General features: G+C 38.0%; 1 protein-coding gene across 2 annotated transcripts; it reads right to left on the reverse strand.

Annotated features, from left to right (window-relative positions):
* Positions 1 to 1,920: 1,920 nt before the first annotated feature.
* Positions 1,921 to 4,557, reverse strand: FGFBP1 (fibroblast growth factor binding protein 1). 2 transcript variants are annotated; one of them, XM_075041004.1, is made up of 2 exons: positions 4,344 to 4,557; positions 1,921 to 3,031 (listed from the first exon to the last, which is right to left on the reverse strand). In XM_075041004.1, the coding sequence occupies exon 2, from the start codon at positions 3,008 to 3,010 to the stop codon at positions 2,294 to 2,296; it is 717 nt and encodes a 238-aa protein (XP_074897105.1). In that variant the 5' UTR covers positions 3,011 to 3,031; positions 4,344 to 4,557; the 3' UTR covers positions 1,921 to 2,293. The 2 variants fall into 2 exon arrangements, with proteins under 2 accessions (XP_074897105.1, XP_074897096.1); XM_075040995.1 differs by having other exon boundaries at positions 1,921 to 3,035; positions 4,344 to 4,537.
* Positions 4,558 to 13,340: the final 8,783 nt, after the last annotated feature.

Genomic DNA, 13,340 nt, shown 5'->3' on the forward strand with positions numbered 1-13,340 from the left:
CACAGGGAGAGCAGTGCCTCCTGGCAACTCAGAGCAAGGCAGATCATACTTCAGGCAACAAAGTACTTGCTGTAATACTCGTGAGGGTAACAGCAGCTAAGGGTAGTTAGGATTGGGCATTTTCCAAAACACCTGGAGCAATTGAGCCTCTTAAGACAGGCCTGTCCAGTGTTCTGGTTGTGATCTGGGACTATTATACAGGTGTCTGTATACCAGATTAGATATTCATAATTAATTGCTACAGTGTATTATTGCTTGAGCCAAATATGTGCTCCTAATCCTTCCTTTGCATCTTTCCACTTTCTTATCTCAACAATCTCCTAATGCGAAGTGGTGTAGGCCAACACACAAGGTGTCTAGCAGCTGAAAATCACCTGCACTTCCAGTATTTACGTACTTACCTTAATAATGAGGAGCTGGAAGCTTATTCTCCAGCCTGTTTGGCACCAGAATGGCCGTGTCTTCCAGCCTCTACAGGAATTAGTACTGATGCCCCTTTTTACTGGAACTTTGCTTTGCTGTGGGCATCAGTCCAACAGAATTTCTCCTGCACAGCCTGCTAATAGTGTTTCCACAGAGTGTGCCACAGTTGGAACATCAGTAAGAAGACCCTGCTTCTTTTTTGCCATTTGGACTTGGTAAAATACAGCTCAATCCTCAAACACAGTTTACCCGACTAATACCAGCATCCCACATTCAAGATATTAGTCACATAGAGATTGCAGTATTGTAAGTAGCAAAAAAATGTAAATGAATATCACATGAGGTACTTATGAGAGCCTTCAGAATACTGTCCTCTTTAAAATACTGCAACTAATGCCTGAGCTGATGCCATGCCTTCTTCCTGACTCTGCCAAAATAATTTCAACCCTGTGTAAGAAGACTTGACCCCTACTAACAAGCAAAAAAAAAAAAAAAGCAAAGCTGTCTGTTTAGTAACACCTTCCTCCCTTATTGAGGACTTCCATCTAAATTTAAGCATTTTGCTAAGTTTATTCTTCATTGCAAAGAAAATACTAACTGATATTAAATAATGGCAAGAGCCTTTATTGCTGTAGCAACAAGACAGGGTAGCATTAAAACACCCTCCCCAGACATGCTTATTTAAATAAAAAGTGAGTACATGTGAGAATGAAGGAAAAGAGAAATGGCAGGAGGTGAATTACTCATAACTACCTATCTTAAAAATATTCTCTCAAATATTCTAGCAATGAGATAATTACAGAAGGGAACAGACTATATTTTCTCAAAAAACCAGAAATATTAGTTTACTTTGCTAGAAATGCTCAGAGAAATTGTATTTCATGAAAGTTCAAGCTTCTCCAAGTGCACCACTGTGATAGAAGACCATCCTTCCAAGCCCAGAGCCACTGGAAAAGTGTAACTTGTATATTACATTTCTTCCAGCTGGAGTTTCAAAAATAGCAAAGGTCAGTTGTCATTATTTAGCTTTACATTTTCTAAAATCTCTATTCTTGTAGAGTTTGGATTTCTTTTTTTTTTTTTTTTAAGTACAGGTGAAGTTTAATGAATAGAAAAGTATTTATTAGTGTTGTGCATACATAAAGATAACACACAGTGGAACCTGAAAGAACATACAGGCAGTGTTGAGCACAAGCTCTTTAGCTGCTTAAGTAAGGAGTCCAGTCTTGGGCCTGTGTACGAACTTGTATAAGTCATTTTCTCTCTGCATCTCTGTTTACTTGCCAGAAAATGAGTACAATGTGCTACTATACTTCATACTTCCCTCTCAAAATGTTGCTTGCACTGGCTGAGAAAGCTGAAGTCTGCAAAGCTGCAGAAGTATTTTTAAAACTGCTTTATAAGCAACACTTTGCCTAGGTCCTGTGAAAGATCAATCTTTGACAAAGACTTAACACTTACAGAGAAATCTAGTTAAACACAGAGACAGCCAGAATATTTGGAATATAGTTTGAAGTTTATTTTTCTTAATAATTTTTTAGGTCAAAAGTATTGTATATAACCAAGAAGTGCATAGCACTGAACTCATGACTTTGGCTAGCACAGCTCAAAGAGGGGTAAGGAGGCTGCTTATATACTTCTGTGTAGAGTATGTAACATCCATTGGTAACACCTGTGTAGCAAGGTGGAAATAAAATCTATAACATATTCAACTATGTCAACTGTAGTCTGTTGTGTATATACAAAATCAGAAAAATATATTCCTTTTTTTCTTATATACATTATATAACATGAGAATAAAATCTGGAATAGTTTGCAGTAACTTAGATGAGACTGGACTTCCATGATACAGAGCTTTAGAAACACTTCCTCAGCACTTTTTGTCTTGGACCATTGTGATAAAAAAGTTGCAGAAAGAAAGCAAGCTTTGGGGACAGTATTCCTCAGCCACCTTTTTCTGATCAATATAATCTATGTCTTCAACACAGTCTTGAGGACTGTGTTCTAGCTTTTTTTCAGTCACAGAGGCAGCTGCTGGAGTCTGAACAACTTCTTTTGCTTGATGAATTGTGTTCCCTTTTGCAGGACCCACTGAGGTTAGTAGGCTTGAGCGGGTCAACTTGAGATGAGCACTTCGTGGGCCTTTCCTACATACTTTAGGTTTTACGACGCTTTTGGGGTCTTGACAGATCTGCTTCTGCTTCTTTAGGGATCGAGAGACTTGTTTCCAGTAGGATTTATGGTTTGCTGCATACTGTGCACAGGTGGAAGGGTCTCCAGAGAATTCGCACCAGAACTCGCTGTCACCATGTTTGCACTCTATGTGCACAGTAGCAGCATGCATGTCAGTCACTGCCCAGGTGCACTCAGCATTTTCTTTGGTTTTAAACTTGCCTTTAGGAGATGATTTTCCTCCTTTTGACCTCCGCCCTTTTTCATTTTCTTGGTTAGATTCAGTATGTTTTTTTCCACCATCTTCTATGCTTTGTCTTCCCTTTTTTCTTTCCTTCTGCCTTTCACAGTTGGCTAGTAGTATCTGGGAGACCAGAATCAACACACAAAGAAGTCCAAAGCTTTTGATCCTCATGATCTCTGTTTTGCTTGTTATCTGCCTTCAAAACAAACAAACAAAAATATAAAACCATTTTCACTTAATGCTGGACTCCATTTGACAGTTGCATTATTTCAGACATGGTATTGCACTGCTCTTTGATACCTATTAAGATGATGTTACTGGCAAAATCCTCTGTCCTTTGTGTGAATAACACCTGGTTTCTAGAACCATTATGTATTATCCTTGAGAACTGTAGATGGCTATGGAGTAAGTCCTTCTGATTCAATTACTTAATTATCTATGCAATGTGGAACAGAAGAGAGTCACTCCCAGGACGTGCTACTGCCCAGTGACTGAGGTAGCTTAATTAAAATCTCTTCTTCAGTCAGAGAAGGAATTTGAACCTGGGATTTGTCAATATCTCAGATGGATATCTTAAGTTATAACATATAAAGCAGTTGTTGTTCCCATGATCTCTCATTTTGTAAACAGCACGTAAACGATTTTGACTCCAACCTCTGGCTATTCTTCAAAAATATACCAGACAGAAAGGAAACCATTTGGTTCAAGCTGAGCAAAATTAATTCTTAGGCATCCTGAAAATTGTCTTAGTTCACTAGTTATGCCAGTATTTCAGTTTTCTGTTGAAAAAAAAGGATAGTAGTCTTTCCAGACACCAAAAAATAACTATTGACACCTTGACTGCTAAACAAACAGAACTACCTTTTCGCTTTTGAAGACACCTGCAGTGTACTGGACTGTGTCTAAACCTACCAAAGTCAAGGGATAAATATGCAACTTCAGTTTTGAAATGTAGCTAGTTAGCAATTTATTATCAAGCTGATCCCTGTGTCTGCACAGAGCACATTTATTTCTGTAGGTGTTTCTCTTTATAAAGCAGCTTTCAGGATCAGAGCGTACCATAATAGTCGAGGGTTTAAATCTGGCATTTAGTTGACTAAATCCCTAAATGTGTTTTTCAGATGTTTCCATCATAGCCATTTCTGTAGCCAAGTTTCTGTGTTAAAAAGCAGAAATTCATGTGTAGGCATGCTAATAAGGAACCTATTTCAACATTCAACTATCTGCAAATATCTTTAGTTACATAAATTTAGAATCTAGAATACATAGGTAGCAGCAGATGTGAGCAGGTCCTACTTTTGCATAGTTCTTACTTGACTTGCATCATACCTTGTACTATACACAGAGATTTTCACTCCATAAAACCCTCTTTAGAGAACATCATGTGGTATTTACAGTTCTGTTGCAAATACAGCAACTAATAACGTTAAAATAAGCAATAATGTGACAGTCACCTTCTGTTACAAATGGAACAGTGCAAAAGTAAGATAACTGAAAGACATACCTTGCACAGGGCTTAGAGATACCCAAACGCAACTCCTGAAGCAACTTGCCTCTTTGAAAAGAATCAGAGATAGTTGTAAAAGCAGCGTGGTATTTATAAAGGCAGAGACACACCTTCAGGTCTCCAGCAAGACTATTACAACACAATAGGATACTTCAGTACCATGTTTACCTCTGACACACCTCCTTGGAAAAGTGCCAGTTCTCATTCTTAGCACAAAAAAAAAAAAAACAAAAAAAAACCCAACCCAGTTATGGTGGGGTGACAAGGTGTGTTTGCGTAAATTAGGTGTTACTTTAGCCAAGTCCTTCCCTCTTCATGAACAAGGATAAGAACTTTATTAGATCATGATCTTCTCTAAAAGAGCTTTTCCCAGCCATTGAGGGATGTATCCTGCAATGCCCTCAACAAGTTGCACTACTATGTGTTTAGCAGAATTTGGGTAATAGTGTTCAGTGTTTTTTTGTGAAATGAAAACCATTCCACAAAGCATTTCAAAGTTAGCTTTGCAACATTTCATTACCGCCTGTCACAAAAATGTATTGGAGAACATTTAAAAATCAAAATATGTTGTTATTATTCTGCATTAAGGACAGCATTCACTATGGTGAGATGGTCATAAACACAAAGCTCAGAAACAAATTCAAGCTCCCTCAGAATTAGTGACTGTACGGGGTCTAAGAGCTGGGATCAACTGCACAGGACTGATCTACGCTCCTCTCTCTGCCAGCTTTTGTGTATGTAAAGAGGTGGGTTACATCATCAAATTTTATTATGGGACCATGTCTAATGCATATTAACCTGAAAAAGATGATGACAGTGGAAGAACAAGCATTAGACAAATATAGAAATGCATTCAGAGTTGGGAATAGGCGTCCCCTAAAGAATGGGTAGAGCAGCTAGTGCCTTTGTAGCTCAGTTGCTTCAGGTGGTTTTACTGGAGAAAAGTAAGTGGGACATTTATCATATATGCTTGGGAAATACTTAAAGAATAAAAGGTGGGATACAAGAAGAGATAAAAGTAGAAATTGGTGTAAGATATAGGCAGGTCTTCCTCTTTGACTCTTTCCCATCAGACGTAAATGGAATGAGACAAAGGGACAAAGCTGTAGGCAAGGCATTGTCTGGACTGGTTTGGTCATGAGGAGACTCTTACTTTCCGTAAAACAATCAGAAGCCAAAAAAGGAAGAAAAAGTGTAATTCTGCAATGAGTGCAGGACAGAAATGTGGGGAATGGGATTCATTTACTTGAAACACTAAGGGTCTGATCTGTGTGCCAGGACTATCTCTCAATCTATGTATGTTCAGCTACCTTTGATGCTTTCTGATCAAGTTCAGCCATCAGATCTGCCTTGTGCGCTTTTGATTGGCATGATTTAGTAAGAAACTATTCACAACAGTCCACTAAATGTGAAAGATTTGTGGTTAGCACTGGCAAGGTCTAATGAATAGGCGTAAGGATGACTCAAGGATCAGAAAATATTTAACAGTGTGTCTGTTTGGATGGGAATCAGAGAACGAGGATAATGTAAGAGACAAGTAAAGGAGGGACTATCTTGCTCAGGAATCCTAAACTAACACCACATAGTATGCACAGTATCTTCTGGAATATTAGTATTTAGCAGGTATACTCAAAACTGTGCAGCTGGATTAGTGTGGCTATATGCCCTAGCTAATGAGCGTCTCATCAGGGCTAATTACTTTGGGGACAGCATCAAGCCAAAGTGGCTACACTACTTCAGGTTCTGACACTAATTCAGGTATGGCTTTATCATGCCCCATTGCCTTGTGTAAGTATACTATAAATTGATTTTTGTGTGACAGATTAGGGGGTTGGTTCAGGCATATCACCAAAAAAACCCCCTGCCAAACCACCAACACACACCTCCCTACTGTGGCTGAATGTCTACAAATAGGGGAGAGAAAAGTTACGAAGTATGTAAGGAACCACGGGCAATGGGACCAAGCACAAGGTTTACAGTAAGAAACTACGCGTTCCTGTCCCAGCTCTGCCACAGACTTTCTCAGAGATACTCACTACGAGATGCCAGATGTTCTCTACCTGGAAAGGGAATATTCTCATAGATGATGTTGCAATGATTTTTTTGTTGGCGTTTACAAAATACCATTTACTGGTGAAACTAATCACAATGTATTGAAAATTTTTAAGCCCTCCACCATTCACCACTTCCAAAATTGCCTATTTTGACAGCTTTGCCTAGCAAAATAGGTTTCAATGTCAGTCTTGGTTCAGCTGCCCCATTGTTGATGGGACGCCTCAGTGTACTCTTCCTACTTCATAAAAATGGGGGAGACAGGGAGAGAAAAGGCTGCACAAGAGAAGATTTGCCTTTCTGCTGCTTCGATATTCCCTCCCTGAGGTCATGGCAGACTGGACACACGTTAGCTCTTCCCATCTTTAGCATGCAGAAACTTCTGTAGAGAATTCTACAGTCGAGTGCTTGTTGATATGGGCAATTACATCTTTGAGATGATCCACCTTGACCCAGCTGGATCTCTTGCCTAACCTGCTTAGATAATTTCAAAATCCCAGTAAACCAAGATTTACTTATTTAGGTGTATAAAATATAGCCTCAGTCTATGGAGGTTGGCCTGGATACCCTGCAGTTTTATTGTTATGCCCCCAGAACATATTTTTGGTTTGTTTTGTTTTAATTAGCAATTTAATTGCATGAACTGATGTCTTACGGATGCCTTTTACCTAACTGGGCATATAGTGTATATTCATACTGTACCCCAACAATCCTGCTGGGAGCTGCCTCATCAGATGACCAGAACATTTGTTTTCTTCAACTTTCATCTTCAAAAAAAAGTACACAAAATTAAAGTAGGACCTCCATTTCTTAGGTACTTAATTAGCACCCAATTGTCCACAAAAAAATGCTGCAAAACCTTGTTTATACTATGATTTCCAAGAAATTTTTTTTTCTGTCATGCACATTTTAAAATATACCTTAGTCTTGCCCTTAGCAGAGCTGAAATGCTGTTTGCCTGTAAACTGCAAGGCACAGTTTTGCCGCAGAACAAACAGTGCAGACTAGTAATCGAAAGCCAATTTGATCCATGCAACATATGGCAAGCCTGAACAGCTAATTTGGCAAGATAAAATTTATGGGGAGCTGTTTACTTATTAAGATAGAAAGGCACAGAAAACATTTGGCAACACTAGCAAATAAAAGTAATCACTGAGAATTACAACCATGGATGCCCAAATCTCAATGTGAGTTTTGTATTGCAAATCTTAATCCAGACATATTCCTGCTGCCTTTTGACTAAAACTTGAGTTAATCAGCATTTTTAAATTTTCATTAGAACTGTTATAATTAAATCTAGCTGGTGTCTTTCTGCTGTTCAAGCAAAGAGAGGAAGAGGTTTTATCCTTATTCCAAACTACGATTCATTGATGTGGAAGAAGTGCAGTATTTTCTAAGTTAGTCCTTATTGCTGCGTATATATTATCCACAAATACATATATTTTTGTATAGGAAATTATTATTATTTAAACTATTAGTTGCATTGGTGCATTATTGGCAAACTGCAGTTTGCTTCTTGTGTCATCTTTGTGACATTGTGAAGCCCCTGTTCATTTATAGTTTTTTTCCCCACAGAATAAAAAGTTAATTTTATATACAAACAACAAAAAGTTAATTTAATTTACAAATAGTAAATGATCAATGAATTCCTTAGACCACCTACAAATACGGCTCCATGTAAGAATATCAGCTATTTGTCAGTCATATGCGTAGACACCAGGATGTTCACTATGCAAATGCTCAGGCAGAGTGAATTAAAACAGATCCAGCATCAGTGAAGTGAACAGCTGCTTACATTTCAAATTAATGTCTGTTAGTACCGTTCTGCAGCATTCAAGCAATCCTGATGATAGAGAGTGACTCTCTGCATCAGGTAACATTCCAAGAATATAAAAGGAGGACTTCATTTTAATGGAACTCCAGGGACATGTGTAGAATCAGTCCCTCTGCCACAATATTCCTTTTAGCTTCAACAGTTTGCACACAGGCTTCCTTGAACACTGTGTCACCTGGCACACCATACCTAACAGCAGTTCTTTACAGTGAGTTTGCAAACTGTGTTAAAAGAACAGGGTCAGGCATGTGTATTATAAACCTCACTTTCTACATTTACATATACACTAGAAGTGAATATATATTTGCTGCAAGACCTGAAGAATGAATGATATTAAGCACTCTACATCTAGAGTTCCTTTAAAAATTAGCAGCCTGAATAAATGGATGATGTTAAGCTGCAGTTACTTTCAGGGGGAGGGGAGGGTGTGGGGGTTTTTTTGTTTGTTTTTAATGTGACTAGCATTCCAGGTGTTCCCTGCAAGTATACCATCAATGTATGTAAATCCAACATTTTCAGTGTATAGGTACACGCATTCTTAATATGCAATTCTTACTATAATTAAAACAGACTAGCCTGCTCATGTACTGTTTACTAATGAAATATAATCATGTACAGGCTGTAGGCGTACACCATTTTGCTGAAAATACCTGCTGAAAGACTAAGTATATTAACAAATGTGGCAGTCATACCCCTACCTCCAAGTGCGGTACCCTTTTTACTGTGCTGGTGGGTTGTTCTCTGGCACCTCACTTCCATCCCTAGATAAACAAGCTTCAGGCAAGGAACTTGTAACTTTATTTCCTTTTTAATTCTGTGAGTCTAGTATCTACAAAAGACAGTAAGCTGACAGCCCTAAATGCTGAAGCCCTTTTAAGTAGCAACAAAGAAGTTGTCACAGGGGCAGTGGCACCAGTGCCAGCTTTTCTGTACTCACTGCCTGTGCCCAACACTTCAGAAAAATATTCCATAGCCTACTGGCATTTCTCTGGAAAAGGCTAGTTAATTTAAAATGCAGTGATGGTTTCAGTGTACTGAGATGTGTTTACTAACTATTTTACATGGAGGCATAATTATTTGAAAGGAGGTTGAAAAAAACTCATCAGTTAACAATAATTTTCAGTTACTTCTGACCTGGAGGAAAATTCATATTATTTAAATAAATATGAAAAAAAAAAGGCACCAGACTCTCTCTTCACTGAGTCTATAGCAGTGTCCAATTATTTCACAAACTGGCCCAAACTGACAACTGAATTTGGCAGAACAGCATCTAACTGAAAACTGGTATTGCGAAACCCAAATAAGAAAGGAACAAAAACGAGTTAATTCAAACAAGCGTTAACTTTAAGTTAATCACAGAACAACAGAAACCATATGACTGGTGTATACTAATTACAAGCTAATAAAAAGAAGAGCACCTTACAAGACTAAATGGTAAGGTTATTTTATAGCAAACTCCAGTTCATGCTTAGGTTCCCATTTGCAGATGCTCTGACATTTCCATTACGAACTAAATTCCTGAAACACTAGTAAATTAAGTGACCATTGCTCCTTCATGCAATGGTTAACTCTGAGTGAAACTAACAGCTTAATAATTTTATTCATTATTTGTAGTCCTAGTATTACTGATTACCTTCCTCATCTATGAATTCAGTAGTTTTTATTAGCAGTGTTATTCTTCATTTACTTGCTGCATTATGGTAGCAACATTTTGATTAAAATGTTCTGAAATTCATTACTGCCAAGGTGTAGTTTCTCTTCAGCAGAGGTCTAACCCTCTTGGCTCCCAGCGTATATGTGGCAGTTAGCAGTTGTTAATCAATTACCTAGCTGCTTATTGAACACAAGCTCACATGCGGTCAGAAAAGGGAGAGTTTGTTTTCAGACCTGCAGAGTGTTGCTTTATCTTGGTAGGCAAGGACAGCAGTGTTTTCAGAAAAATGTAAGTGGTTTTAATTAACCCAAGGAGGTCCAAGCCAGTGACGGTGCACAACCATTAGGAATGTCTTTCTGAAATGATGAGAAAATCCCTCATTTTGTTTCATTAGATAGCACAGAGGAAAATTCTGTGGACCACACATATACAGGAGACAGAAAACTTTGATGCCAAATAGTGTTTACAGAGTGTTTCACCTTGGCAGGAGGAGGCCATCTGAATTTGAACAAGGATAGGAAAACTTGAGATGCCTCCTCTCCCTTAATTTTATTGTGAAAGTATGTTGAACCAACCTTAAAGAAAGTTTTCCTTGATTTTGAAACAATTCAAAGACAAAGAAGTATAAATAATTGCCTTTGCTAACTACACGTGGTTACCCTCTTCTATACAGGATGTTAAATGCTGATACAATTATAAAGATGATTGTTACTATACAAGAGTTGGTGAAAACATATCCCAATCCAAGCAGATCCTAAGATTTTGGTCCCTGCATATTTGCATCTGATGATGCTGCAGGCTCACCAAAGAAGAGATGAGATTTGATAGATACAAAAAAAAAAAAAAATCTGGTTGTTTTTGGTTTTTTTTTCTTTAGGATTTAGCTTTCAAAGAATACAAAGGCTATATTTTATAAAGAAAAACTCTTGGAAGAAAAATAATGTAAAATGGAGGGATACTATACTGAAATGTATGTTTCATACTGATTTTTCTAATATCAGGAAGAACTTAACCTCAAAATCTGAATTTTACATATTTTCATTTGATTTTGGCTCTAATGGAAGTTATCACTTCTCTATCTCAATCATAGCTAAAGATTCTCCTAGCACAATCATTTCATTGTCCTGTGATTTTATTTGTGCAGGCTGGCTGCTTGATTTATTAGCATAGATTCACTATATTCAGGGCATGATCAAGTTGCTTTTGCAGCCAGGGGAAGCAACTATTGACTAATTGCCATCTTGGCCTGTTAAGACTTTCATAGTTTAGAGCAATGCAAGAGCCTGTCTGTCTGACTGGAAAAGCTTCAGAAAGACAGTCAGACAAAGGATTGCTCTCCTACAGAAAGATAAAATGAGTAAAATAATAAAAAGATGCCATTGTAAATCATTGCCATTAGGCTGGAGTCTACTCAGGGTAATGGCAAGTCATGCATATCTATGAGAAGGAAGAATTTGACACATTACATGAAATCATCAGACACGTATCACTAGAACACAAGGGACTGTCTTAGGGGCAGTGCTGTTTGCCATAAGCACTGAGCTTAATGCTCCAATCAAAAAATTCTTTCAGCTGTCATGAATGCCTGATCTCTCATTAAAGCACTGCCGTAAAAAGTCCCCATATGCTTATTCAGATGAATAGCTGAAAAAAAATCTTTGCATTAAGGCAATACTGGTGGAGTTACTACAGGCAGATGAGGATAAGATATGAGATTCAGCCCTCTTCTAGTTCTAATCCACCTTCTCATAAAGGTAAGATTATTTTTTTTCTTAGTGGGAATTTGAAATGACTTAGGCACTTGTTTTAGTTTTTTTTCTGATGTATACACACAGTCTCCACTGAATTACTTCCTTCACAGGCAGCAAAAAACCTAATTGATCCTGCATAGGTGAAGGGAACCAAGATCAGCTGAGGGTTATAGTGTGGTTTAGAACATTTCAAATATTGACTAGATCAGTGGTGAAATTTTTCTACACCTTGATGTGGTTGCAGAGTGATACAGGATGAACATGAATGGAGTCAAAGACAGAATATGTACGGGCCAAGATGTAGTATATTAGAAAGACATTCTTTCCTAGCTGCTGGCCACTTTATTTGAGGTTGTGTCTGGGATTCTGTAAACCACATCTGATCTAAACTGATATAATCAACAGTATTTTTTTTCAAGGAAGATGCAGTGATTATCTTTTCTACCTTTTACTTTAAGAAATCAATGCACCTTAGATTTCCTTTCTAGTTTTTGTCTAATGCAGACGTGGTCAGAATAGATGGACTTTCAAAAGTCTGTTTTTGATCTCAGTGATAGCTCTGGTCTTTGCCTGTTCTCAGGATTCTTCCCATAAAGCTTAAAGCTGTTCTGTAAATAGATAAAGATGTATCAATAAATATACATGCGTATATATACACAAATGTATATATATAATACAATGATATAATATAATGTAATATAAAATTATATAATAAGCATTGAATAGTTTTCTTCCTTCCATTACAGTTCACTAATATCAGTGGTTTTATTTGTATATTTGTTGAAATAAAGGGTACATATATGTGTGTGGAGAGAGTAGAATAGATGGATCTACTCTGACTAAGGAAGTATATTGTGTAAACTCTTATGAGCTTATCAGTGCCTGGTAATTTTTGGTTTTTAGCACTGGTTCCAAGCACAGCAAGATGTTTCTAGCACTTGCTATGGAATAAACATTCATTTTAAGTACACTTTTTAATGGAAAATGGAAACAGGAACCTAGTAATTGTTCCAGGAAAAGGAAACCAGGAACCAGGAATGGAAAACCAGGGACTTTATGGTGTAGGAGACTGTGCTCGGTCTGACTGGGATGGAATTAATTTTTTATAGCAGCCTATATGGTGCTGTGTTTTAAATTTGTGACTAGAACAGTGCTAATAACACACTGATGTTTTAGCTATCGCTCAACAGCATCAAGGCCTTCTCTGTTTCTCACTCTGCATGTGGGCAAGAGATTGGGAAGGGACACAGCCAGGAGAGCTGACCCCAGCTGACCAGAGGGACCTAAGGGATACTCCATACCATATGACGTTGAGCGCAGCAATAAAACAGGGGGTAGTAGAGTAGCCATTGCTTGGAGACTGGCTGGGCATCAGCCTGCTTGTGAGAGGTGTAGAATGAATGTCTCTGCATCACTTGGTGGGTTTTTTCCTATCCTCCCTTCACTTATTAAGCTGTCTTTATCTCAACCCACATTTTTTTCTCTCTTTTGCTCTTTCGATTCTCTCCTCCATCCCACTGGGGAGGGGGAGTGAGTGGCTGGTGGGTGCCTCATTGCTGTCTGGGGTCAAGCCACCACAGAGACTTCAATCCTGCAAATAACTATCAGAAATTTTTATTTCAGTGGATTCCTGTTGGAAAGAAACCAACAGAAAGTTCAGTCCATGTGCAGAACTTCCCCTTCATTCCCCTTCACTAAAAATA

The sequence above is a fragment of the Buteo buteo genome, chromosome 1 (genome assembly GCF_964188355.1).
Source record: "Buteo buteo chromosome 1, bButBut1.hap1.1, whole genome shotgun sequence".
Taxonomy (NCBI): domain Eukaryota; kingdom Metazoa; phylum Chordata; class Aves; order Accipitriformes; family Accipitridae; genus Buteo; species Buteo buteo.